This window comes from Halyomorpha halys, unplaced genomic scaffold (assembly GCF_000696795.3).
Source record: "Halyomorpha halys isolate HHAL.00 unplaced genomic scaffold, Hhal_1.1 Scaffold458.1, whole genome shotgun sequence".
Taxonomy (NCBI): Eukaryota; Metazoa; Arthropoda; class Insecta; order Hemiptera; family Pentatomidae; genus Halyomorpha; species Halyomorpha halys.
In genome coordinates this window covers 577,386-603,502 of record NW_027113640.1, presented here as the reverse complement: position 1 = coordinate 603,502, position 26,117 = coordinate 577,386, and the positions used below count along the sequence as shown (strand labels likewise).

At 29.4% G+C, this 26,117-nt stretch overlaps 5 protein-coding genes across 5 annotated transcripts in view; 1 reads left to right on the top strand and 4 right to left on the bottom strand.

The window, feature by feature from the left end:
• Lmpt (Limpet) overlaps window positions 1–26,117 on the top strand; it is a gene marked incomplete at its 5' end in the record, with an annotated part of 767,445 nt that overhangs the window by 231,078 nt on the left and 510,250 nt on the right.
• The window catches only part of LOC106682997 (cuticle protein 7-like), a 38,707-nt gene that overhangs the window by 3,906 nt on the left and 8,684 nt on the right, over window positions 1–26,117 (bottom strand). The gene's annotated exons all lie outside the window — the stretch shown is intronic.
• LOC106683035 (cuticle protein 19) lies at window positions 8,226–8,947 on the bottom strand. Its single transcript, XM_014424241.2, has 3 exons — window positions 8,910–8,947; window positions 8,742–8,822; window positions 8,226–8,467 (listed from the first exon to the last, which is right to left on the bottom strand). Exons 1-3 carry the CDS (start codon window positions 8,916–8,918, stop codon window positions 8,282–8,284), a joined length of 276 nt encoding a protein of 91 aa, XP_014279727.1. The 5' UTR covers window positions 8,919–8,947; the 3' UTR covers window positions 8,226–8,281.
• Window positions 15,184–15,956, bottom strand: LOC136796684 (cuticle protein 19-like). Its single transcript, XM_067051034.1, has 3 exons — window positions 15,864–15,956; window positions 15,641–15,727; window positions 15,184–15,551 (listed from the first exon to the last, which is right to left on the bottom strand). The coding sequence occupies exons 1-3, from the start codon at window positions 15,870–15,872 to the stop codon at window positions 15,285–15,287; spliced, it is 363 nt and encodes a 120-aa protein (XP_066907135.1). The 5' UTR covers window positions 15,873–15,956; the 3' UTR covers window positions 15,184–15,284.
• Window positions 20,520–21,162, bottom strand: LOC136796685 (cuticle protein 19-like). The gene is made up of 3 exons (XM_067051035.1): window positions 21,146–21,162; window positions 20,975–21,052; window positions 20,520–20,886 (listed from the first exon to the last, which is right to left on the bottom strand). The coding sequence occupies exons 1-3, from the start codon at window positions 21,152–21,154 to the stop codon at window positions 20,620–20,622; spliced, it is 354 nt and encodes a 117-aa protein (XP_066907136.1). The 5' UTR covers window positions 21,155–21,162; the 3' UTR covers window positions 20,520–20,619.

Genomic DNA, 26,117 nt, shown 5'->3' with positions numbered 1-26,117 from the left:
AGCAGTTTCTTGTCTTTTTAGTCTTGTATGAGGATTCCATGTCAGTCGTTTGTCGAGATGTAGTCCTAAGTAACGGATCTGTTCGACAGGAATAAGTGTGGTATAATGTAACCTGTTCATTTAAGTTCATTTTTAATATTATGGTAACAGATGAATTTTCTTTGTGGTATGTAAAAATACATTATAGTAAACATGAAATTACTTTATTTTATATCAGTTTTGATGTAAATTTTTTTTTTTGTTTCCAAATTCTAGGTTTTATTCGTTACTTATGATGGAAATATTCGAAAATCCTACTCTTTTAAATTTATGTAAATAAAACAAACTGTTCTAATATTAGCAAAAACTTAAGTAAATCGCAAAACATGTGGACAGACACCTTTAGGTAGAAACCAGCCAGCCGAATCAGTTACCGGCTTCGTGATAGTTGGTATGTTCGTGCCGCAATGTTGGTAAACATTTCTTAATTTCTCTCAACCTTGATTTCGATTTTCTTGATCAAACTATTACTTCTGTTCCAAACAGCTTCTACTGTATAATTACTCGACTGAGTCGATTCCATTCCACTGCTAAATACCGCAATAACAATCCTACCGCAAAAGAGAGATAAAAAATTTAATTTTGCGCAAATAACAGTTGTATGTAGATTTTCATACAATTGCATATTTTGTTGCCTTGCTTCAAATGCAGCCAAGTATATATTCACTATGAATACTAATAGTTTTAAATAAAATTCAATTGGTCTAATCAATATGAATATCCTTTATATTTAATTTTTAATTAAATTTTTAAAACTTGTCCTATCTTGACTTATTACTTGTTAATTTTTTGGTTAATAGTATATTCGTTTAAAAATAAACAATTGGAAAGCTAAGTGGAAGAACATATTATGTAAGATTCAAAAGAATTTTACTTATAACAATACTCCTTATTAATTAATTTTAAAATACTTCTTTCTACACAGTCCCTTGCATGTTTTTTCTAAAACTTAAAATGAAGGTAGTTTTATCAAATTGAATAAAATAATTCTAGCCTTCATAATAGGAATTTAAATACAATTATAGTATATAGTTTGCTAAAATATATAGATTTTTATGTATGTTTGCATAGACGAAGAAAGTATTTAGCGAGTTTGATTCAAACAAGCTTAGCTAAGCTTTCTATGTCTTAATACTATAAATTAATCAATAAAGTTAATGATTGCTGTTGGATTTGGGTGTTTTATACACATTTTGAGTTTTTACCGCACGAATTTGAACATTTGGTTTTTTTTTTATGCACGTTTTTAGATTTTTTACAGCTGAATAATCCAGTATGTAGTTATATGTATATATCTAGTTTGAGTTTTTTATAATTTTTTAAAATTTTAATATGGGTTCTTTCTATATATTATCGGAAGTAATTAAACATTATTTCCAAATATGTATCTATCTTTTAATATAATAAAATAAAACTGAACGATTTGTTTTTATTTTCCCCACCGTTTTTATGCACATCAAAACATAATTTTTTATAACGGTTTTTAGCGATTTACGGCTTCGGAACGTTTAGCATCAGAGAAGTTCCCGATATCAACTCGTCTTAAAATCTGACTTCCTACAAGAATTCGTAATAAAATGTACCTGACATGACCCGGCAAAAATTAAATAAAAAATTGTAAAGGTTAGATTATTATTATTGGGATACTGCATCAAGGATTCTACATCAAGGATACTGTAGGACAAGATTTATTGTAGTTCAAAGCATTCCTCCAAAATTTTCAACTGATTTCTTAAGCATTGTGGTATGCGATTTGAGAGTTCTTTATGTACCAGTTAATTATTAAATTTGTATCAAATTCCAATAAATTCCACAAAAGCACATTTACTCTTCGTCGTAAACCCATGACTTCCTGCCCCACAATATTCTTTAATAATACACCACTCTGTGTATACACCTTCCTTGTCGACCAGATCCGTTACTTAGGACTACATCTGGACAAACAATTGACATGGAATCCCCTTAGAAGACTGAAAAGACAGGAAATTGCTCGTCGATTCCGACTATTACAGCACTTACTAGACAAACGGTCTAAACTTCCAATCCATTACATAAGATTGACCTACATAACTATAATAAAGCCTATCATACGGAGTTGAGTTTTGGGGCTCCACTAAAATATCGAATTCCTCTCCTGTCCAATCCTTACAGTCCAAAATCCTTCGTAAACTTTTTAATGCCCTTTGGCACAAATCTAGTCATCCATCAGGACCTGAATTCTCCATATGTTGGCGGTTTGGACAGAATCAGATTATAAACCTTCAATGATAAACTTCTTAAACACCGAAACCCACTTGTTTCTAATCTGGCTTTTCCTTCAATACCTGATAACCCCCTTAGACGTCTGAAAAGAAGACGGCCCCAAGATCTTCTCTAGTAACGTTATTGGAGTTCTATCAATGGATAGATTCTCCACATATTTGTATCATGTCATTTTATATTTAATAGCAAATTTACTAGCTGTCTATAATTATATAAAGTTGTAAATAACAATAAATAAATTATTAAAAAAGAAAAAGGATCACCGGCGTATAGAAATACACACTATCATTCTTTTCAAAATAACGAATCCAAATTTCGAACCCTTGCGGTTGTTTGGCAGTTTTAGGTCATGTGATTTATAACTGGTAACTTGCCAGTTTTTTTTTATTCCTCCATATCAACGTAGGTGAGTGATTGGCGACACTTTCGCCATAACTGGTGGTTGCTATGTCCACCGGTTTACCTTCAGAATGCCATATCCCTCACCCTCTCGAAATCGACTCTAATTTGACTCTTGTACGTTAGCTCTAATTTCTATAAATATCCTTTTGCAGTAATTAACCTGATTACTGATTTTGAAACTTTTTAGATTCAATGAAACATCCATTTTCCAATAGTTCCACTATTTTCTCTGTTTGGATGTCATTTCACTTTGCAAAATCGAACCATTTGAATATTTTTTCCCAAAAAATAAACTTTTTGATTGGAGAAAAAAAGATTTGAGGAGAAGATGGTCGGGGTTTGGTCAACAAAATACACAACTGAACAAAACGTTTTTATTTGTGTCTATGTTTCTACAATTCATCAGGGCTGAAAAACAAAACGAGATAACAACCTTAATTCAACGACAAAAAAATATAACAAGATAATAACAATAAACAAACTAGGTAAAATAAGTAACAATAAATTTGGTAGATAGTTGTAAATTGATAATTAATAAAATCTAATATTGTAGATGTAAGAATTATACAAACTAAATGATGACAAAATATACTTTTAAAAATCTAGTGTTCAAGTAAATATATTGAAATGTGTGGAAGAAAATTTAAATTATGACATGATAAAAAATTTAATTAATTTCTAAAAAGAATTCATAAAAAAACAGATTAGAATGATAGAAAATGGGATATTTGTTACAATAGATAAAAGCTACACAGTAATATATATGAGAAGAAATTAATAAGCTAACGAAATACAGTTTTTTTTTTCGTACCCTTCATTAAAAATAAGGAATACTTAAGTAGAATGATGTCAGTTGAAGTGTTCTGCCTTCTTCTATCCATGAGTATTTTAAGGGCTTTGTCGAGTGTACACTGCGTGTGCAGAATCGATCCAGAATCTGTGGCGAAATACACAGTGTCCAGAGAGGTGAATAAGAAAGGAACAAGGGAAATTAAATATGTGAGAGTGAGGAAAAAGTATTTTAAAAACGACAGAGAGAACTTACACGCTACAAAGATTCCGTTTCAAATGCGAGGAACAAATTCATCCGCCAGATCAATGCCCCCGAATCAAAAGAAATAAGTTAAACTATGTATTTGATAATATAATATAATATCAAGTGATAAAACTTGAATAAATTATTAAATTAATAATTAATTTAGTCTCTCTATCTAGCCACTTATGGGACTTATGGACTAGAGTAATAAAGAATTTGTTGTAATGAATCATTATATGAGCCATATGGCCAATGTTCAATTACTGCATCGAAAATATTTTATATTATATTTTATTTAACTACAGGCAAATTATTATTTTATTTTAAACTAACGTATTAAAAAAAAAATTCAATAAGGAAGTGGGAATTTTTAAATTGTTTATAAACCAGACCCATACCTCCCAGAATAACAGGAACAGAAATTTAGTTTTGTAAAGAATGTAAATAAACCTGTTATTATTATAAAAAATAATAATTATTAAAAAATAATAGATAGTTGCTAAGCATAGGTAAAACTATAAAATGAAAGGAAAAAATATGAATGCAAAATAGAACAAATGAAATAATATAATTTGTTTATTAACAAGCGTAAAAGTAGGTATCCAGGTTTTGCTTGTTATCAGAAATACACTACAATTTTCTAGTAATTTAGTGAGTATCCAACTCATTATTAAAACAATGGAAGCAGATTTGATGTACATACTGACGAGAGAATTAATCTTTGAGATTAAATTTACTGCCAAAGATAAACTCTCACAGTTAGCAAAAGCTAGTTAAGGCCTTCCCTTCTCCATTGTGTTTCCAAATCCTCCCGAATTCATGCCAAAAAAAACCTTTAATTCCACAAACAATGCTCAGAAAACTAAAATCGACAAAAACCTACACCAAATGATTCAGTCAATATTATTCATTAAACTTTTTTCAAAAAAGCTGTTTTTTGAACCGAAATTAATATGTTTACTATCAATAATATTTCTAATAAAGTCTCCTCCACTGTTTTGTGATTAGAAAGAGCTGATTTTGCCATAATTTGTGTAATATTGATTTGGTATTAAAAAATGTGTCATTAGTTTTCAGTGTTTAAAATTGAAATAACTTTTTTTTATATATATTTTAAAATATGAATTTAAGAATTGTTTCATAATATATATTAAAATGGTATTCCTACGTAATCTAATCCCAATAGATTCATTGCACCTTTATGTCAAAGGTTTTTCGTAAAACACCATATCATATATCGCTTATGGTTTTTCGTAAAACACCGTATCGTGTATCATTCATGGCAATGGCAAATTTTTCGTTCTTGATATTTTAACCGAAAGATGGTTGCAGGGTAAAAAAAAAAGTTCCTATACGATATATAGGAGTGTCAAATTACCTATTGATCAAGCTTTAATGTTTAATGTTCAGTTAACCGGTCAGAATTCCAGTCCCTTCTCATGCCAGTGACGCATACTACGATCAGCTAATGAGATTGAATTACTGTTTTGAGGTTGTTATTTGAAAGTGATACTGCCCTGTAGGCTACTTCACAGAAGACCCACGATAAAGGATATTCAGAGAAGTGTGACCTTAGGGTTTTGTACAAGAGAGGTTGAGGAGGAACCAAAGAGAACTTCAAAAGTGTCAGGGGATGAACTGACGCTGCGATTTGAACTAGTAGGACATTAACTCCAGCCAAAAAGCGATTATATGTAATATTTTTATGGTAGTTCAGTGTGTAATTGTACCATTGACATCGTTAAGTATTGCATTAGAAAAATAACAATATCTTTTTGTTACGTATCAACGTACCCAATAACTTCAGTGACGCTAATACACGACGCCTTCCTGCTACACCAGAATTCTCTTCCATTTCCCTTCCTTCATGAACAGAACAGTGTTTTCATTTGTATTTTTCAGTTCCCTGTCTTGATTTAATTCGTCACAAATCGGTATATTTTTAAATTTCTCCTCTTAATTAAGTAGCCATAGAGTGAATATGAGGCAATAAAAATAGCTAATGTTCTTCCCTTATCCCAATATTTAAAAATTTTATATTCAGTTTGAATTCTCAGTATCCTGTAAATATTAATTTTTTTAACCAGCGGAACGGTCCCTTCACGTTCCATTAATTCCATGACGTAGCCTGAGGCTATAGCTAGACTGTACCACCTTAGCTGGACTCATATCAACACCTTATAATGCCACAAGGCAATCAAAGGGAGAAGACTCAGTAAAAATATTTATTTTCAAAACTAATAGTCTTAGGTATACCGTTAATAAACAGTTGTTGACCATTTGACAATTCTTTGTCGACAGAATCAGGTTCTCTATCCCCTGAAATCTTAAAAATATAACTTTGAAATTAGTTATTAGTTTGATCCTGAATCTACTTCAGAAATGATCTTCGTAATGCCTAAGAGCTATATAATAAATATATGGGATTAAAAATTCTACCGGTTTAAGTAATTGGTTTGTTTAATGAAACGTAAAATCATTACGTTTTGATTTTAATTTTCAACTAAAATAAATCAAATTTTATATAATTTATTCAAATTCTTGAGACTGGTATTTATCTATTAAATAAATCAAATGGTATCCTTATTAAGTCTCAACATTCTTTATTATATCAATAGTCCAAAGTTTCGGCCAATTCGGCCATCCTCAAGGACAATCTAAACATTTAACAGCTTTATGTATTCATTTGTAACAATTTAAAAAAAAAATATTAATAATATACCATACCTTAAATATAAATTCACACCTCACATCAAAATTTAAAAAAAATATATTTTAGAGGCTATTTTGGCCAGGTCATCAATTCAAGTCAAAATCATCCTATGAAAAAGTCAATGAATAGAAAATCTAGTTACCTATTTTTTTAAACTTTTAATTGTAGATTAAAACTACACTATCCACTATTAGATAAACAAACTATTTATAATCTTCCAATCACTCAGGTCTGGTTTATTATTATTTTAATTCAAATTGTATTTTGGTCTCAATTTTTTTTATTCCAATTATTAAATTCATATTAAAATTAACAGTAAATAGTAACAACAATTTTTCCCATACTTTTCATAAAATCTCTGCATAATGTTGGTTCAAATTCCTTCTATCTGTTTTAAAATTTAATGTATAATTGATTTATTCTGATACATAAATTAACTTACGGGTTTTTATTTTGAATATATTGTTTTCTTTATGTAAAATTATGGTGTTATCAAAATTAAAAATGTGATGGATTTTAGCTGCATGCTGCATTAGTGCTGTTTTATTGGAATCCTTCTCCTTGGTTCTTGTATCATTGCTGTGTTGATACAATAAAGAATGTCGAGTCATAATAAGGATACCATTTGATCTATTTAATAGATAAATTAAATTTTCAATTTCAAGATTTACTTACAATCCAAAATCCTAAATGCTCCCTACTTTGTCACAAATAAAATTATCAACAATAACAACAAAGACCTCAATGTTCCATTTGTAACCGATCTATCCCGAACCAGATATCAATCATTTCATTACAAACTCACTAACCACTCAAACCCATTAGTTTCTAATCTTGCTTCCTCTTTTATTCCGGACCATCCTCCGAGGCGTCTGAAAAGAAGATGGCCTCGAGACCTTATATTGTAAAAATGTTTTTAGTGTGCTACCATTGGGTAGTTTCTCTACATGCTTGTACCATACCATTATGATTTCCTCAAATTTACTTGATGTATTTATGTACAGTTCTAAATATCAATAAATAAATTTTAAAAAAATATATTTAATTACTATTTTTTTACTGTCCTGATAAATATCACAATTTCTGTTTTGCATAATTTAATGGTTTCTCAACTATTTTTTATATCTGGGAGCACATTTAAAGGCTATATGTAGGGTGGCAAGCACCAATCTTTTTTTTTTTTTGTTCCATTTAATTCAGTGTTTTTTATAATGTGTAGATTGGTTTTAGATGTTTTTAATTTTTAAAATAATGATATTTTTTAACACAATAAAATAATAAATATATATCTTACTGGTTGTAAAATATGCTGTACTAACAGCAAGTATAGAATAAGTTGAATGCAGAGTTACTAACACTATCATTCAATTTTTGTTATCTCTAAAAAACCAAAACAAAAAAATATGAAGAAAACAGAACAGTAATGATGATTCACAGGAATAGAATGCTGAGATATAAACAAATTACTTTTTTGAAACAAATGGCCTAGTATTTCCAATAAATTCTTTGCGTTATGAGGCCATCTTTGTGGATCCCTGATATGTGGGATATCGAAAAACAAAATAACTCGATACATATTCTTAAAGTTTATTACTTTTTATAACTATAATTTTCTTTCATATTTTGCCCTTTCAGAAAATAATTTTTCATTATGATTGTGGGTTTGTTGCATTACGGGAACATATATTATGTCAGGAGGGCACACACGGTGCTGAGAACATCTGTTCTAGGATATAATGGTTTATATCAATTCATTTGAAAAAAATAAATATTTATATTTTTTTTATAAACAATGCATTTTAATAAATAATTTGGTTATATAGACAGGTTTAATAGTGTTTTTTCTTAAGTTCGGATTCGATTGTGTAGTGTACGTTTCTCTCACTCTTTCCGTCAGCCTCTTTGAATTTGTAGGAGCCTTCTGTGAGTTTTCCTTCCCTGTGTTCTTCTACTTTCTTTTCGTCGTGGGTGTGGGGGTCGTGGACACTGTAGTCAAACTTGTACTTTGGTTGAGCCTTAAATAAATTTTTAAAAAATACGTTACACACTTATATGTAACAATATTGATGCCTTTCATAGCTTAAAAATTAAAAATTAAAATGTTTTCTTATACCAAGCATGGCGGAGAAAACTTAAGCATTTTTTTTTAACTTAATAATCAAACCAGAATATCTTTAAACCAACTTCATTTTAATATGAATTAAAATTATCTTGAGAAAATTTTAAAATGAGAATTAATTTACTATTCCACCGCCTAGGATTTAGCTATTATTTTTTATATAAACTTACATAGTAGTCCACAATGTGTTCTTTCTCCTCATGGTGGTACTGGGCCAGCGCCACAACGACCAGGCAGAAAAATAATACTATCTATAAAAAAAAAAATAGAAGAAAATAATAATAATTTAAAAATTTGCTTCACAGTAATATTAATTAAAATAATTACTAATGGCCGACCTTGTACATGTTGTTAGGTCTGAGATAAGTTCAGATTTGATTCTGACATTCTCTCTTTCACCCTTATATATAGTTAGTGACCTTGTAATCCACCCCTTCCATTAGATTTGAAAATTTTTACTTGTAGCAATATTAATTTTGAAAGTAAAAGGGAATACAGTCGGGTGTAAATGAATAGTTATAAGTACAGAAGTGCATTTCAATGATTATAGTAAAAACATTATTATGAGAGGATCTGAATTAGATTAAATTTTTATTGAAAATATTGTTAAGTAACTCCTATTTGGAAAATTTGAAACACACTGAATAAGATTTGCCTTAATCCATTTCACCTTACAATTTAACTTAAATCTTATAGTTTTTTTTTCTCAAAATATATCTTTTGTTATTTATATATATAAATATAATATATTTATTACCTTATGATATCACTTTATATCTAGGTGATTTAACAACTATTATCTGTAAATTAATTGACAGATATTATCAATTTTTCTAAAATACCGGTTGAAATAAGAATAAATATATACCGGCTAATAAGCCGGTTATTAGACTAAAGCCATATACATATTTGCCGAAGTAATTAGTACTGAACATGGTTAATTGCATTGAATAATAAATATTGATTAAAGTAAGAACCAAATTATTTATATAGACATTTTATAAACAGGTCGTAAAATTCTAGTAAAACATACACTCCACTATGCACATATCCCTTTTTATACGTGTTTGTGCTTTCTTCTTAGGAATATTTCATGACATGTTTAACAATTTAAAACTTATCGGATCGATTATTTCAAACAGCTAATTAGTCCAAAATTACATATATATATATTTTTTTTTTTGACAAAATTGATTTACTGAAAGAAGAAAATTTTTGTATTACAATGTTAAAAATTTTATCATAGATTATATTGTGATTATTAGCATTAAGTATTCAAATTGCAATGTTGAAGCATTTTAATCATGTTTACCTCACCATACTTACAAGTTTTGGTTAAATAGATCTTGGGTATTCTTGGATCTTGAAAATCCACCATCCTCATCGTCTAAATTATTTGCAAATATCAGCAGACATGGGTTGAGTTCATGAAACGTTATAGTTCATGGGCGCGATGAAAAAAAAAAAAAAATAAAAATTTATTTCGTCCAAATTTGTTATTACTTTGTGGGTTCGGAAGCCCAAGGGGTACACCCAGCCTCATAAAGTGGGTACTCTTAATTGAGTAAAAATCTGATGGTCCACGTGATTCTGACCCAATCACCTCCTTGCAAAACCACTGGTCTAGAAACAGTACCTCCTTACAAAGTATTGCACCCCTAATCCTTCAAAGGTTGTAGTGGTATAGATTTAATTAATAATTAAATTTTTTAATAAATTTTGCTTTTTAAAAATCTATATCTAAGGAACTATTGAACGTACCTAAATAGCTCTATTAGGGCTCATATTTTATTAAATTTACTCTTTTTTTATGATATTCTATTAATATTGAAAGAAGGTAGTTAGCCGTATAAAAATATATTCTAGGAAGATAGTCCGAGTGGTGGTCAATAAAGGTCTTTGTACCACAGGGGTGAAGAAGTGGAATTAGACTGGTAGCCTTACTTATCTGACGTTTCGAACATACATTTATACATGTCACAATCTCACAAGAGGAGATCATAACATAAAAAAGGCAATCCTTTCCCGCCGGACCCGCCCCGCTAAGACCCCCGGAGAGTGAACGTCTTAAATCACTTTTGAAATATTAGCTTAAAACGGGAAGAGGAGACTTTAAGATAGTTAAATAGAGCAATATTTAAAAAGCGTCTGAAATTGAAAAACGAAAAACGCCATATTCTTAAGAACTGGCAGATTGAAACAAAGACAACTGTGTTTTTGTCAACTTTCAGTTGTTATCTTTATCTTCAATCTGACAGCTCTGACGAAGCACTGCAAAGTGGGGCGAAACCTTGGTTAACAATAAATATTTCTTTTCTACTATTATGATATGTTGATTAACTGTCACCCAGACTATCTTCCTAAAAGATATTCGGTTATATTTTCTAATACTCTTAGTAGTTTTAATGATATGAAGCCCCGAAAAGAAAAAAAAAATTTTTAAATCATTTTGGACTAGTAAAAAGGCATAGTTCTTAATAAATTATTCAAAATTGGTGTGAATTAACTGCTTTATTCTCTCCTCTTAGGCTCTAAGTTTGCTGAAGTGACATGCTTTAGAGAAAAGTAATACAATACTTCCCTACCAATATATATAACAGTTATCTTATAGACACATAATGAATTTTGTTTCATTTTATTATCCTTCTGAGAATAAGTAATTAGCTTGGGATAGTCGTTAAAAGATGTTTATACATGTTATTTAAATCAGTAATAAAAAGTTATTTTTGGAATGTCATGTTCTGCAATCGTGGATTATGAAGACCATGCATTATCGTTCTTCTCTGGTACGAATATGGAAATATAATTATGTAGATACTTGTGAAATCCGTTGAGTAAACTGTAGAGATTTATTTCATTCAATCCAATTTAAGAGATGCATATTGGAAGATACATTATGAATATAAAAGGTAGTACTACACTCCAGACTACATGTTAGATATAAGTAAAAATACGAGTTAGTATGAATGTATGCCAAGCTTCTTGTCCTGAATTCCGACTTCCTTAAATATCAATTTGGGTTTAAATAATTTTAAGAGGTGTAACCAAGGACTAATTTCGAAACCAAACAATTTTTTTTGTCTATTATTTTTTATTTTACTTATTTCATAGTTAATTGTCAGAATTTATACTTTCTGCACCCTCATAAAAGTGAGATAATAACTGTGATTGCCCATCCATAAATATGATATAGAAATATATTATTATTTTTAAAAATGTTCTCAGTTCTTAGTTCAGATTAACCTTAGAAAATAAAATTATTTTAGCATTAATTAATTATAATTCAATCGAAAGAAAGAAAATAATTGAAATTATAGTACTTTTATGGTCCCTATATTATGATATAGTTGCTTAAATTGCATTTACATTTTTTATCGTATAAATATTATTATAGCTTGCTATAAATACAAAAAAAATATATATACAGGTATTAAACACAGAGAAATGCTTTATGTGGTAATGCTGTCTAAATACATCGGGTTGCTAAGACACATATCAATCCATGATTAGATAAATAAACACTAATATATATTATAAAAGATACAAAAAACTTTCTACTCTTTCTTTTTTCAAATAATAATTAACTATTACCTAAATACAATATATTTCAAATATTATTATTTTTTTGCCATTTTATTTTCAAAGTTATGTTACGTTTTCCTTATTAATTCTTTCCCTTTTTTGTGTTTTGAACCGTATTTATAATTAATTAGTATACACTACGATAATCAGACCAATTTGGACATATGGAATTGAGCTCTGGGGCTCCACCAAGCCATCAAATTCTTCCCGCATCCAATCGTTACAATCCAAAATCCTTGATGCTCCTTATTACGTTACAAATAAACTCATTTACTAAGACCTTAACATCCCATTCGTTGCAGATTTGACCCAAAACAGATATGCGTCTTTTCATTCCAAACTCCTTAACCATCCTAACCCACTAATTCTTAATCTTTCATCCTAAACAATCCCTGATAATCCTCCGAGCCGTCTGAAAAGAAGATGGCCATGGGACCTTCTAATTTAAATTAATGTTAGAAGTACCACCAATGGGTGATTCCTTCTCAAGATTTTTAAGTATATATGAAACATACGACATATTTACCTATTGTATTATTTTGTACAGTTGTAAATTACATTAAATAAATTTAAAAAAAAATATTGTGATTATAATTCAGTCAATTTCTATGTCTCAAAATTAATTTATTGGAACTCTATTAATATTTTTTTTTGTATTTAATTATTTAAATGAGTATGATTAAATGTGTGTACTGACGGTATCAAGGATTAATTATGCAATGAAATTTGAATATGTATATCACTAAGAGGTCGCATGGCAGATTGGCAAAAGGAAGCAATTCCAGGAGATGAAATACATCGGTAGGGAGTAACCTCAACAATGTGGGTATATTCTAAAAGTTATAACTAGCTAACGATTTAACAACCTTTGTCGTAATGACATTACCATCTACCTACCACTAATGTCAATTCTGATGGAGGATACATACCAAATATCCAGGCAGCTGTAAGGTATGGGATCATTACTAAGGAGTTTGGTGAAAGTAACGTTTAGTAGTTCATTGCGTTCTACCCTTCCCCGCTCACTTGTGTTCCAATAGGACAAGTCTTGCTTATTAGGCCAGAGAGAATTTCAGTTAACAGGAATAGATTAGGAGCGTTTTGTGTGGAAAGCTATTGGAATTCCAGCTTAAAAATATTAGCAGTTTTGTGGCTAGATCATTAGAGGTAAAAGAATCTAGTATCAAAACTGTTTTTTTTTTAAATTTATCTTTAGAAGCTTAGGCCTTAATCATTTAACTATATTTTATTTTCATATTGTGTTGTCTGCGTTGGATTTATGACACTGATATGTAATAATTACCATTATTTATTTATTTTAGAAAAATATTATTACTTGATAATGAAATTTTGAGTTTTTTTCAGAATTTAAATTTTCACTTCATGTTTTTTTTCCCCTTGAATTTGAAATTATATTATATTTTGTAGAATCGAAACCTATTAAATATACTAGAAAAATACCATAAACATGTATTTGAAAAGAAAAATCTTATCATTGAAAATATAACTAACGTTTATTTTTCTAATTGATTGAGCTACGATGCAATTTTGATAATTTTTAAGTATATATAAGGCTAAAATAAAAAATAAAAAACAGTACACCTTTCTTTCCAGATGAAAGAGGTAAAGTGACTCGGTGTTCGTTTATATTTTAAGCAAGTACATTTATGGGGAATAATCTCAAGTTTGGTTTGTTTGGAGAGAACCCATCTATGATAATTATTCCTCCCTTTTCACTTCAATTTCCATGATATCACTCTATCTTTTTATTACCGATCATGGGCAAAATTCTGAAAAACTCATTTTGAAACGCCTATAACATGACTGTAATAAGGCCAATCTGGGCATATGGAGTTGAGCTTTGGGGCTCAACTAAACCTTCGAATTCCTCTCGTATCCAGTCCTTACAGTCCAAAATCCTTCGTAAATTCTCAATGCTCTTTGCTTTGTTACAAATAAAATCATACATAAAGACCTTAATGTTCCCTATGTAACCGATCTAGCCCGAAACAGATATCACTCCTTCGATTACAAACTTCCTAACCACTCAAATCCCCTAGTTTCTAACCTTGCATCCTCTTCCATTCCTGACAATCCACCGAGGCGCCTGAAAAGAAGATGGCCATGAGACCTGCTAATGTAAAATGTCATTAAAGTGCTACCTGTGGGTAGATGCTCTACACGCCTGTAACACTCCATTTTAACTAAGATCAAATTTACTGAATGTATTATATAATATATAGTTGTAAATATTAAAAATAATATATAAAATGATAATAATAATAGATATTGAAATAATTTCCATGAATAAGGGTTACCCCACTGAAACAAATTTTAAAAACAGAGTAGAGTATAAAAAATAAAGGAAATTGTTTAGAATTATAAATGCGTTTATTTAAAAAATAATATACTGTTAAAGTTTTCTATTGTTGATTTTACATAAATACCTATAATTTTCCCTTTCCATATTTTTCAAATGAGGAAACAAACGCTTTATTAATTATTGCTGTGATACTATCCTAGCAGTTTAGCATTTTACAAAAAATAAAAAAATAAAAAATTGAAGTTTATATTAAAATAATAATGTGATATATAAATCTAAATTACATAAGAAAGCGCACTCAAATACATGGGCAATGCAATCAAATACATTAATAATACATGATTAATCACTAGAGTCATTGCAATACTATGGTAAATAAATGTTATAGTAGAATTCTAATTATATTTATGTGTGTGTGTATGTAATTTTTATTTTTACTTACTTTAAAATTAGAAATATAATTGAAAACAAACTTAATTAAAAATCATTGCAAATATATTAAATAAAGTCAATAAAATCTCATAGTTATTTTTAGAATAATACAAAAAAGAGGCAACAATAATAATTATATTTCAATAAATTATAATTAAAAATAGACTCATTATTTCTTTGTTAAAATATTTTTACCTGTAACCGTGTCCAAATATCATAAAAATTCTCATTTTAATTCCCGCAGGATATATGGGTAAGAAATAAATACGTTAAAATATATTTCAAAAATAATTTTATTATAAAAGTATAAAAAATATAATATTTACATTAGTTTATCTTGTTCAAAGATAGTTTTGTCATTATGGGATGATCACTATTAGTAGTGATGGTCGTGGTGAATCTTGAAAAAGGTCTCTTTGGATCCCTCAACATGAGGATGCTTAGCGTGTCCTTTCCTCTCTACGACGGCGTTGAAACCGTTCTTCTTGTCGGCGGTGTAGTGGACGATCCTCTCGGTACCATCGGGTTCGTAGAGGGAGTAGTAGCCCTTGACGACGTCTCCTTCTCTGGTCTCTTCTTGCTTCTTGACGTCGTGGGTATGGCCGTCGTGGACTCCGTAGTCGAACTTGTACTTTGGTGGGGCCTATAATATTCCAAATATGTTATTGTTGAGTCCATAGTAAGTCGATAGCTTTTTTTTTTTAATTAATGGTCATATCAATAATTACTCACATAGTAGTCAACGACGTGCTCCTCGTGGTGTCCATGATGGCTATACTGCGCCATGGCTACTCCCACCAACCCAAGGATAAGTGCGATCTGGAAATGTATATTAATATAATTACTAAATGTAATTAATCAATTAATCACTGAAGTTAATTGTAAATTTAATTAATTTATCACTAATATTAACGTATACAACTTATGAAGAATGATAATCCACATGGAGGTATACCTTGATCATGTTGCTGGTTCTTGAGAAATGTTTCGACTTGCTACCACCTTTGCCTGCACCACTTTATATACTCCATTCTCCCTTCTACTTCCCAGTTGGTTCTTTGTCAATGAAGTTGAATTCCTTTTTGGGGATATTGTGTAAATTATGAAAGAATTATATGAATTTTAGATTATTCTTTTTATCAACCGGCTTCATAAGAAACTAAATTAATTGTATTATCCGTTAAGTGATAAATTTCATATTATCCTAAAAGTCAAGAAGTGTTATCATAATTTCCGCATCAGTCTATTGGAATATCGTTTTAAAATATTTTAGTTAAGATATTAGTTTGATAAATTTTTAAAGTATAAAATAAAATATATTAATTTGTATCATAGAATTATATACTTTTTTGTTAGCCAAAGACTTTCACTTGGGCCCCATGTAGCCCAGAATAATTTTACGTTATGCATTAAATGCAAAAATATCAAACAATACTTAATAGAAATTGTTTATTTTTTTATCTATTTTGCATTCTTCTATGAATCGACGCAAACACTATCGTAGAATTCATGAACACAATATTTTCTTAAGTTTTGTATCCGTTTATTGTTAAATTAGTTAAATTTATTTTAATTAAATTATTAGTTTAGTGAATTTTAAATGTAGAAGATAATATTTTTGTTTAATTGACTGAATGATAACACTTACTATTCTATTTCTTCAAAAAACATTGTGATGACTAATTTTTAGTCGATGTTGTGGTGTGTTATACTACTACAATTTAAAATTCTTCTTATGTAAGAAACACAATTAACAAATAATGATCTGATTTCCGTTTGTTAAAAATATTGTTGACTATAAGTTAACACTCGATTAAATTTATTGTATAAGTTAAACTTACTAAATTAAAAAAATACAAAACAAAATATGTATTGTAATAATAATAATAATAATAACTATTATTATTATTATTATTATTATCTTTATTTATTCTGGGATTGATCCCTTTAGAATAATATACAGGCGTCAAAATTAAGCTTTAGAGCCTTAGAGAAAAGATAAAATTACAAAATAATGATGAAATTAAAAAAAACGTCATAAAATAAAATAATGAATTTGAAAAGATGCAAATAAACAACAATAATTAATAGAATATATGAAATAATTATAGAACAAATAAAATAAAACCCCAAGCCATATCAAAAAACATAAGATGATATCTGATAATAAAAATAAAAAAGAATAAAAAATCAAATTTAATTAAACTAAAAAATAATAAATGAAAAGATACAGTAGCTGTTAATGTGCATATTTACAATTATAAACGAAAATCTGAGACATAAAATATATAAACCTTTTTTTTAAACGTTCAATTGTTATTATTTCGGAATTAGGTGGACAGAAGGTAGTCGAAGATACGGGATTTGAAAATTAGAAGGGTATTAGAACTCCGAATAAATGAGGAAATAGAATTCTATAGGGAAGAGGAACGGATGAGGAAAGATCTACCAAAGGCAGCGGTTCGATGGGCAGTTACATATAAGTCTGAAGGCTGTGAGCGGGTGTTGCGGAAATGCACTGAGGATTTAAATTGAAGGATATCAGAGATGTACGATGGACGGCGAGATTGAATAACGTGGTAGAGGAAGGAAGCAAGAAAAATTTACGACGAAAGGAGTGGTAAAGTCACTTCAGCTCTTCATAAAATCGGGTGACAAAGGCGTCCCTGGGGACACCAAAGATGAATCGTCCAAAGCAATTATTTAACCGTTTTAATTTTGCCTCGAGATCCCTTGAGATACCCATGTAAACCTCACAGCAATAATCAAAGTGGGGAAATATTCAGGAAGCAACCAGGAGCCTACGGGTTTCAAAAAGAAGTAGGTGACGAAGATAATTTAAACGCTTTAGGGTGGAGAAGGGACGACGGGAAATATCGGAGACGTGGTTTTTCGGTGGTGTATTGTTAATAACTGAAGAAAGGGCTGACTCTATGTTGAAAGAAGTTTTTTGAACTTATTTATTGCATTGTAGTTTTTTTTATTACTCTTAGTGATAGGAAGTTCAACTCTATTAACCCAACTGACTCCCAACCTTCATTTGATTATTTCACCTTATTGTTTTTTTTTAATAAATTTTAATCATAAAAACAATATAAATTCCCTTATTGTTCTTAGGCGAATATAATTTACTTTGCAAATTAATTTAGAAAAATATATTTTGATCAATAAAACACTACTGATATTCAGTTATTGAAACTGGTTTCAATCCTCAATTGTTCACCTACTATCCTGGAGTGAAAGGAAAAATCCCTAAATTATTCATGTTAACATTTATCTTCAGCGATAAATTAAAATGTACCCCTTTACAAGGTTAAACTATGTTCAAAGAATACTCACCTTTTTCCTTAAAGGCCATGTATATTTATTAAGCTGTTCTAATTATCTGTGATTTATATTTTAATAAAGTAATCAAACTAAATATTGTAATTGTTTTTTTGAAAAAGTACAATTGTTGTTTGAATTCAAGCTTAAAAAAATACAGATGTTTATCATTGTCTTTGTAATTAAAAATAATACATTTAGTTTATTATTGATTAATAAATCAGATATTACATTATTTAATGATTGAAGAAGTTTGTCGGGGGTGCAGTCAGCAAAGAACAACATAAATAAACAAAACCCATATTTATTTATTTTATGCCAACGTTTCGACCTGAGTTTCAGGTCATCATCAGGGGTTATGGTGTAGAAGGTAGGCCTGCAACTGGCAGTCGAAACATCGGCATAAAATAAATAAATATGGTTTTGTTTATTTATGTTGTTCTTTGCTGACCGCATTCCCCGACAAACTTCTCCAATCATTAATCTACGGTCAACTATCTACACCTCATTACATTATTTATTATGAAATTAGATATAAAAAGGTAATTTATACAGGATATTTTCCTGTCACAATTCATGATAATTGTATAATCATAATTTATAATATACAAATTATATTGATATCAGTGTAAATAATACCATGGTTTTAAAATATTCCGTGGTTTTCTTAACATTTTCCTCATTGTCACCAAGGTCTTGGTTGTTGAGCTGCAGCACATTCTACCATGATCCCTCTGTATCGGGGACACTCCTCAAAGATTGAATCACAGTAATTGCTATTTCAGAGTTGACAATGAGGTGGATCTCTCCTTGTTTATCGTTCAAGCTGAAGTGTGCCCAATTCTGAGAGGCGGTGGTTATAGCGCGTTATAATTACCTATATAGATGGTTATAGTTACCTACTTTCTTATATGTTGTCCGAAGGATGACGGCTAGAAACTCACATTTGACTTTTTGATTTTATGTTGTTTTTTTTTATTATCGGATGCAGTCCGATTTTGTTGCTATACATGTAAGATCCTAATCCATATTGTTCATAACTGTCGTGGATGTGAGTGTTATATTTTTTAGTGAGTGGGCCTCAGTTGCGCTGCTACTCACCTACTTTCTCATTGCCAGAAATCCCGCAATGGCTGAGAGCTCAGAAATATATAATTTCCTAGAAGAATTTTCAATCTTTTTAATATTATAATGAATTTCTTAAGTAACAGGTTATGTGGAAAAAAATTGGAAAAGGTCTCTGAGAGTACTCAGAGGAAACATTATGTCTAAGCTGATAGATCTGTACATGACTGAACTAGTGGGACTGCTTCTGAGATCACTGCCAGTTCAGCTGTTAAGGTGCCATAGATTCCATCGAATGTGTATTCCAGCACTTTATAGCAGTTGAAGACTGCATGATGTGGAGTTATTGAGCCCTTCGTATACATAACTTTACATTACAGCTAGTTATTCAGTTGTGAAAGAAATTTAGGTTATTTATTGTGAGGTACAACTTTTAGTCTTAGGCATTTAACATTGTACAATTGATGGAAGAAGTTGACAATGTCCATGGTTGTAATTTTCTTCTGCGGTTCATAATGTGTTGTTTTTTCAATTCTGAGATAACCCCATTTCATTTTGTACCAGAGTAAGAAAAAGGCATTTTTATTTACATTTTTTGTTTTCATTATCCCTCTCTTCAATAATAGATTTATCTTTCTTCAACTAAGAGTATAATTTAATTCTGTATCATCTATACCCAATTAAAAAACGAAATAAAAAAAACAGAGGAGTTATGAAAATAATTCATATATTTTGATGATACTTTCATATAATCAATATAAATATTTGTTCTATAAAGTTATTTATAATATATTAAAGTAGAAATCTCCCACGTTTTGAATATTCCATATATTTTGTAGTTCTAAAGTTGCAAAGCTTAAAAAAAAATCATCTTCTTCAATGGCAAATAGAGGCATTTTCCTCTTCAATAAAATAAGTTAAATAATAGTAATTTAAATATAATGGTGAATAGGTATGATAATTGAATTCCAATTATTTTTGTGTTTATGAAATTTTTGGTTTCTCTTACTTTTAAATAAAAAAATCATTGCAAATATGATCAAGTAAATACAATTTTTAGAATAATATAGAAAGAGGCATTTTTAAAACAAATTATATGTATAAATAGACTCATTACTGATATGTCATAAAGTTTTATCTATAACCGTATCCAACTACCATAATGATAGTCATTCATTCCCGCAAGATATATAGGTAAAAAGAGAACAAAATTTATTAAAAATATTTTCAAAAATAATTTTATTATAAAAGTATAAAAAATATAATATTTACATTAGTTTATCTTGTTCAAAGATATCTTTGTCATTGTGGGATAATCACTATTAGTAGTGATGATCGTGGTGAATCTTGAAAAAGGTCTCTTTGGATCCCTCAACATGAGGATGCTTAGCGTGTCCTTTCCTCTCTACGACGGCGTTGAAACCGTTCTTCTTGTCGGCGGTGTAGTGGACGATCCTTTCGGTACCATCGGGTTCGTAGAGGGAGTAGTAGCCCTTGACGACGTCTCCTTCTCTGGTCTCTTCTTGCTTCTTGACGTCGTGGGTATGGCCGTCGTGTACTCCGTAGTCGAACTTGTATTTTGGTGGGGCCTGCAAATTTTTTTATATGTTAATGTTGAGTCTATTTTAAGTTGATAGTTTTTTTTTTAAATTAATAGTCTTATCAATAATTACTCACATAGTAGTCAACGACGTGCTCCTCGTGGTGTCCATACTGCGCCATGGCTACTCCCACCAACCCAAGGATAAGTGCGATCTGGAAACAAAATCAATTGTTAGCGTAATTAATTAATCACTAATTTTAACGGATAAAACTTTATGGAGAATGATAATCCTCATGAAGGGATACCTTGATCATGTTGCCGGTTCTTGAGAAATGTTTCGACTTGCTACCACCTTTGCCTGCACCACTTTATATACTCCATTCTCCCTTCTACTTCCCGTTCGGTTGTTCTTTGTCAATAAAGTTGACTTCCTTTTTCGAAATATGGTGTGAATTATGAATGAATTATATGAATATTAGTGTATTTTGAGTATTATACGTTTCGTGTTAAACATAGAAAAAAATATACATATATTTAAAATTTAATGTATAGTAGAATATATGAACAAAATATTTTCCCCACATATTACAGCAGTCTATTGTTAAATTAAATTAATATATTATAATTAGAATAATATTTTAGTCAATGGTAAAAGTATAAAATAATACTTTTGTTTTACTGATGAAATAAAGACTGTTTTTCTTCACTGCTTGTGTTTTATATATATATATTTTTTTTTCCATTTTTAGCATTTCAACGTAGGGTCACCTCATTTTTTGTAAATCATACTATATAATTTATCTATTTTATTACCTTATTTTGTTATTCAATTTATAATATGTTTGTCTCTCTTTTTTATAAATCATTTCTAGGTTGGAATCTCTATATTGGACTTTCTATATCAAATTTCCATTATTTAAAAGTCTTCATTAAATAGTATTTAAAGATAAATATCTTCAATGATAAATAAATAAAAATAAAATAACAAAAAAAAATAGTTTACGTACATATATTATTCTTACGGAATACTTATTGTTTTCCCTTAAAGGTCATGGACATTTATTCACATGCTGTTCTCATTTTATATTTTAATCAAGTAATCAAACTAAATACCTCTTTTTTCTTTTATTTAATAAATTGACTTAAAATAAAAATCATCAAGTGCCAAGTAGTAGTCCTTAATAAAAATATAACTAACCCCCACTCCGACTGACTGCCTGAATCGTTCAATGGTTCATTGCTCTGAATCATTCAATAGTCATATTCTTCCCGAGGAGTCAACTCTTTTCTTCGATGCCCCATTCAACTGAAATTTTCTGATTGCTAATACTAAATGTCCTTTTAAATACACCTGCTGAAATCAAATACTGAACTAGTGGATTTATTTTTCTAACATTAATCCATTGTTATATTAAGTATTTGGGAAAGTAATTCACTCACACCTTTTCCACCTAAGCATTTAATCTATAATTAAATCGAAGAGATCCCATATCCTTTTCTGTATTCTATGAATGCTATGGGTATAATAGTGAGTTAATGTCTTGTTTGAATCATCATTTGATTTCAATTAATTATTGCATGAGTTTACATCATTGTTTATGTAATTAAATAATCATTGACAGCTTGTCGTGTATTGTATAATTTCATTGTTTTTGAAAAGCTCAATTAAAAAAATACAGAGATTTATAGCGATAGTGAAAAATTATTATAAGCATTTGTGCTATTTATAAGATAAATAAAGTATGAAGTTCTAAAAAAAATTTTATTTCCATATATTTCGTGTTTTAGACATGAAAATACTAGAAAACATCATCATCCTATTAATTTTTTTAATTTTGTTTATTGCCATTTACAACTGTACATAACAGTACATCCAGTAAATTTTTATGCACGATCATAATGGCATGAAATGGGCATGTACAGAAACTACCCAACGTTTTTTATTAGAAGGTCTCGAGGCCATCTTCTTTTCAGATGCCTCGGAGGATTGTAAGGAATTTGTTGATGAAGTAAGGTTAGAAACTAATGGGTTTGGGTAGTTGGGGTGTTTATAATGGAATGATTGATATCTAGTTCAGCTAGATAGGTTACCTATGGAACATTAATGTCCTCTTCAATCTAAATGAGTTTAGTTTATTTATGTAAATTCAAATAGTAAAGTTCTATCAAAGCGACCTCTCTCTAGACTTAGTAGGCAAATGAGTTATTAGGAAATGGGGCAAGGTAGTCAATACTTTCTAATTACCGTCATGCAGGGACGTTTAAATTCGTAACAGGTAAATTTTATGTATCACACAATCCTTAATCCAAAGTTTCGAATATAATTACAATACACCTTTATTGTGAAATTAATATTTAAACAAAAATTAATATAGAAAATATATTATTATCATTTCTATAATTAATTTTCACAGTTATGTTTAGAAAGGTAGTCTACAAAGTTTGGTTAAACTTTAGCTGATTTTATAAAAAATCAATTTGATATTGTATGCTTAAATAGGCCAGTTTGAACAGAAAGTAAATTTATTTTCAGCTGCTTATCAATATGAATTGTAGAAATAAAACTTACAATATTTATTATTTGTAATTGGTAATTGTAAGTGCTTAATGGACCACTGTAACTGTGTGGACCACAATCACAATTACTAGCTGCGCCAAAGTAATTACAATAATTTTTTGTTGTTGTTTGAATTTAAGGACAAAAACTCTCATTGCCATAATAGCTAAAAAAATATTTGATTAATTAATAATTATTAAATTGGATTTTAAATGGCAATTTATAATACCAGGATAATGTATGTACCAGGATGTATGATACTAATAATTTATAATATACAAATCAGATTCATATCAGTGTAAATAATATGTTATTTTTAATGAATTTAACGATTTTGTTAGTATTATTCTCATTGTCGCTCGAAGCACTGTGATATCTACTTACTATAGTTGACACTGTGGTGGACCTCTCCTAATTTGATGTTTTAGGGTCTATCGATTCAGAGGCGCATCGTAACCACCTCCTCTCTTCTACATTGTCTGGAAGATGCCTGAAAGAACCCAGCAAGTCACAGTTATATTTAGATCGACAATTACTTGTTATTATCTCAATTGTAATTATTTTTACCTAACACAAACCTTGATCGACTATCAAAGAAATACATGTACATCTACCACCCATTAAGAAGCTTTATGTTCTGTTTCTAGATCGGATTCGCTGAGAGATAGTTTGTTCAAAATCACACTAGCTAGGTTTTCCCTTCAATTAAGAGAACTCCCTTTATTGAGGTTGGTTGTGCCCCGAAAGAGCCCCGGATAAACAGGGTTGACATATAGCTGATTTAACATTATAAATAATTATCTACCCAGCCGGATTCAAACCCTGGCCTTAGTAATAGAAACATTTACCTTATTCACTCAGCTAACTTATTCCCTAACCCAACAAATATTATTTTTTAATTATGTTGTAATTTTAATATCTTACCTATATATTGAGATACAGTGATACGTATTTTCCTTGAATAACGAGATACTTCTCATATATATTTTTTTAAAAGAATGTTTATATATGTAATCATGGATTATTAATCAATTTTCTGACACGTGGTCGTTTGCTAATTCTTTTGTCATTTGACAAGCCTTTTACTCAAATTCATTGCCTTTCTACTGTCAGGGAACGAGTCCATGAGGCAACGGAATTCGACCAGTTGAAGCAATAATAAATTTTGTAATGTTTATTTAGTTGTGCTGTATGAAAGTGGGACCGACAGAGAACGTAGGCTATTGCATGATTTAGATAATAATTTATAAACCTAGGTTCGATTGATTGGTTTATTTATTTACTTTTCCTATTATGATATTACCGATGTTTTTATAGTGCTTTTATGAAATATTGGAACAAATCTCTCGCCAATTCTAGAAATAGGGCTTCTGAATGTTTGAGGTATGCAAAACGTACGATATTGGGCAGATGTAATTAAATAATTTAAACTCATTTTGTTTATAAATTCAAATACATTTAATTTGGTTTTTCTTTTATGACTCCATGGTGTTATGTGATAAGACTTAATAATTAAACAGTAAATTTTTGTACTTTTAATACTGTTTTATATTTCGATAAATAACTTCCTCAAAATATATTTAATAATAATTTTCAGTCTTAAAGTTATTAAATTTTATAGATAATAAATTGTTGTATTTCCATCGATTCCTGTTTCTATCAAAAAGTTTTTTCCGTTGGGTTATTCTTGTTTTTTATTTGTCTATTTTTGTAATTTTTAATGTTTTTCACTTGTGTTTTCTTCTCAATTAATTTTCCCGAAGTTTAATTAGAAGACATTACCTTTAAAAAAATTATAAAAAACAATCAAAGCGCGGACTATCTTGTTATGTGTGATGCATGATTAAAAAAATGATAACAAACCATAAATCCTCGTAATTAACTTCCATTTTTAGATAACTCGTTGTGAAAGGGGGAAAAAAGACTTAACGGAGATGAATTATCTGATGCAGTAACCGGTTCCCCAGTTAGTAGGCGCTTTTTATGTAACTGTTCCGATTACTGTATCGCAAGAGCAAAGATATTGTTTGAAATTCTGGGAAAGACAATGCTATTTAATTAAATTCAGCTCATTAATTTGGTCTCCGTTGCATCGAAAACTATCGTAAATCATGTGGTTACGACAATTATTTTTATTTTCGTGAAGTATAACATACTTGTAGTAGAAAATTCATTTTTACACGTTACTAAGTTAGTATTCATGATTAAAAAAGTTAAATGAAACAAAAAAAAAATAGAGAGTTATCTGGACAGTTGGAAACAGGAAGGAAGGAAGGGAAGAGCCACCATTCCTTGGCTTATTTATTTATCGATATTGTACGCTAAGATTGTATTATTACCTATTTTTAATGGCATGAAATGAAATAAATAATAAAGTATAATTAAGTTTTTAGATAATATAATTTTTTTTCGATTTTATGGTTAAGATGGTATGGTTAAGAAGAGTAAAAAAAAGTTCACCAAATTTAGCTAGTCTATATAGCTATATAGTACATATGTATTTTTTATGTTAATACAGTTGCAAATGTCAATAAATAAATAAAATATTCATTTTTTGTTAATAAATTTTATAAGTAATTACGTATGACGAGAAGAGCTCAATTGGTCAATTGGGCATAAACGGATAATAATACCACAAATAATTCTAGAGGATATTTGCCCAATATATTTTTTTCTTCTTACCTCCTTTATTAAATAGATACATAATATTATTAATATAT

Excerpts from the sequence above, each read along its gene's own strand:
- LOC106683035 (XM_014424241.2), bottom strand. Across the intron at positions 8,468-8,741 it reads AACACATTGTGGACTACTAT|GCTCAACCAAAGTACAAGTT; the intron begins GTAAGTTTATAT and ends AATTTATTTAAG.
- LOC136796684 (XM_067051034.1), bottom strand. Across the intron at positions 15,552-15,640 it reads AGCACGTCGTTGACTACTAT|GCCCCACCAAAGTACAAGTT; the intron begins GTGAGTAATTAT and ends GGAATATTATAG.
- LOC136796685 (XM_067051035.1), bottom strand. Across the intron at positions 20,887-20,974 it reads AGCACGTCGTTGACTACTAT|GCCCCACCAAAATACAAGTT; the intron begins GTGAGTAATTAT and ends AAAAATTTGCAG.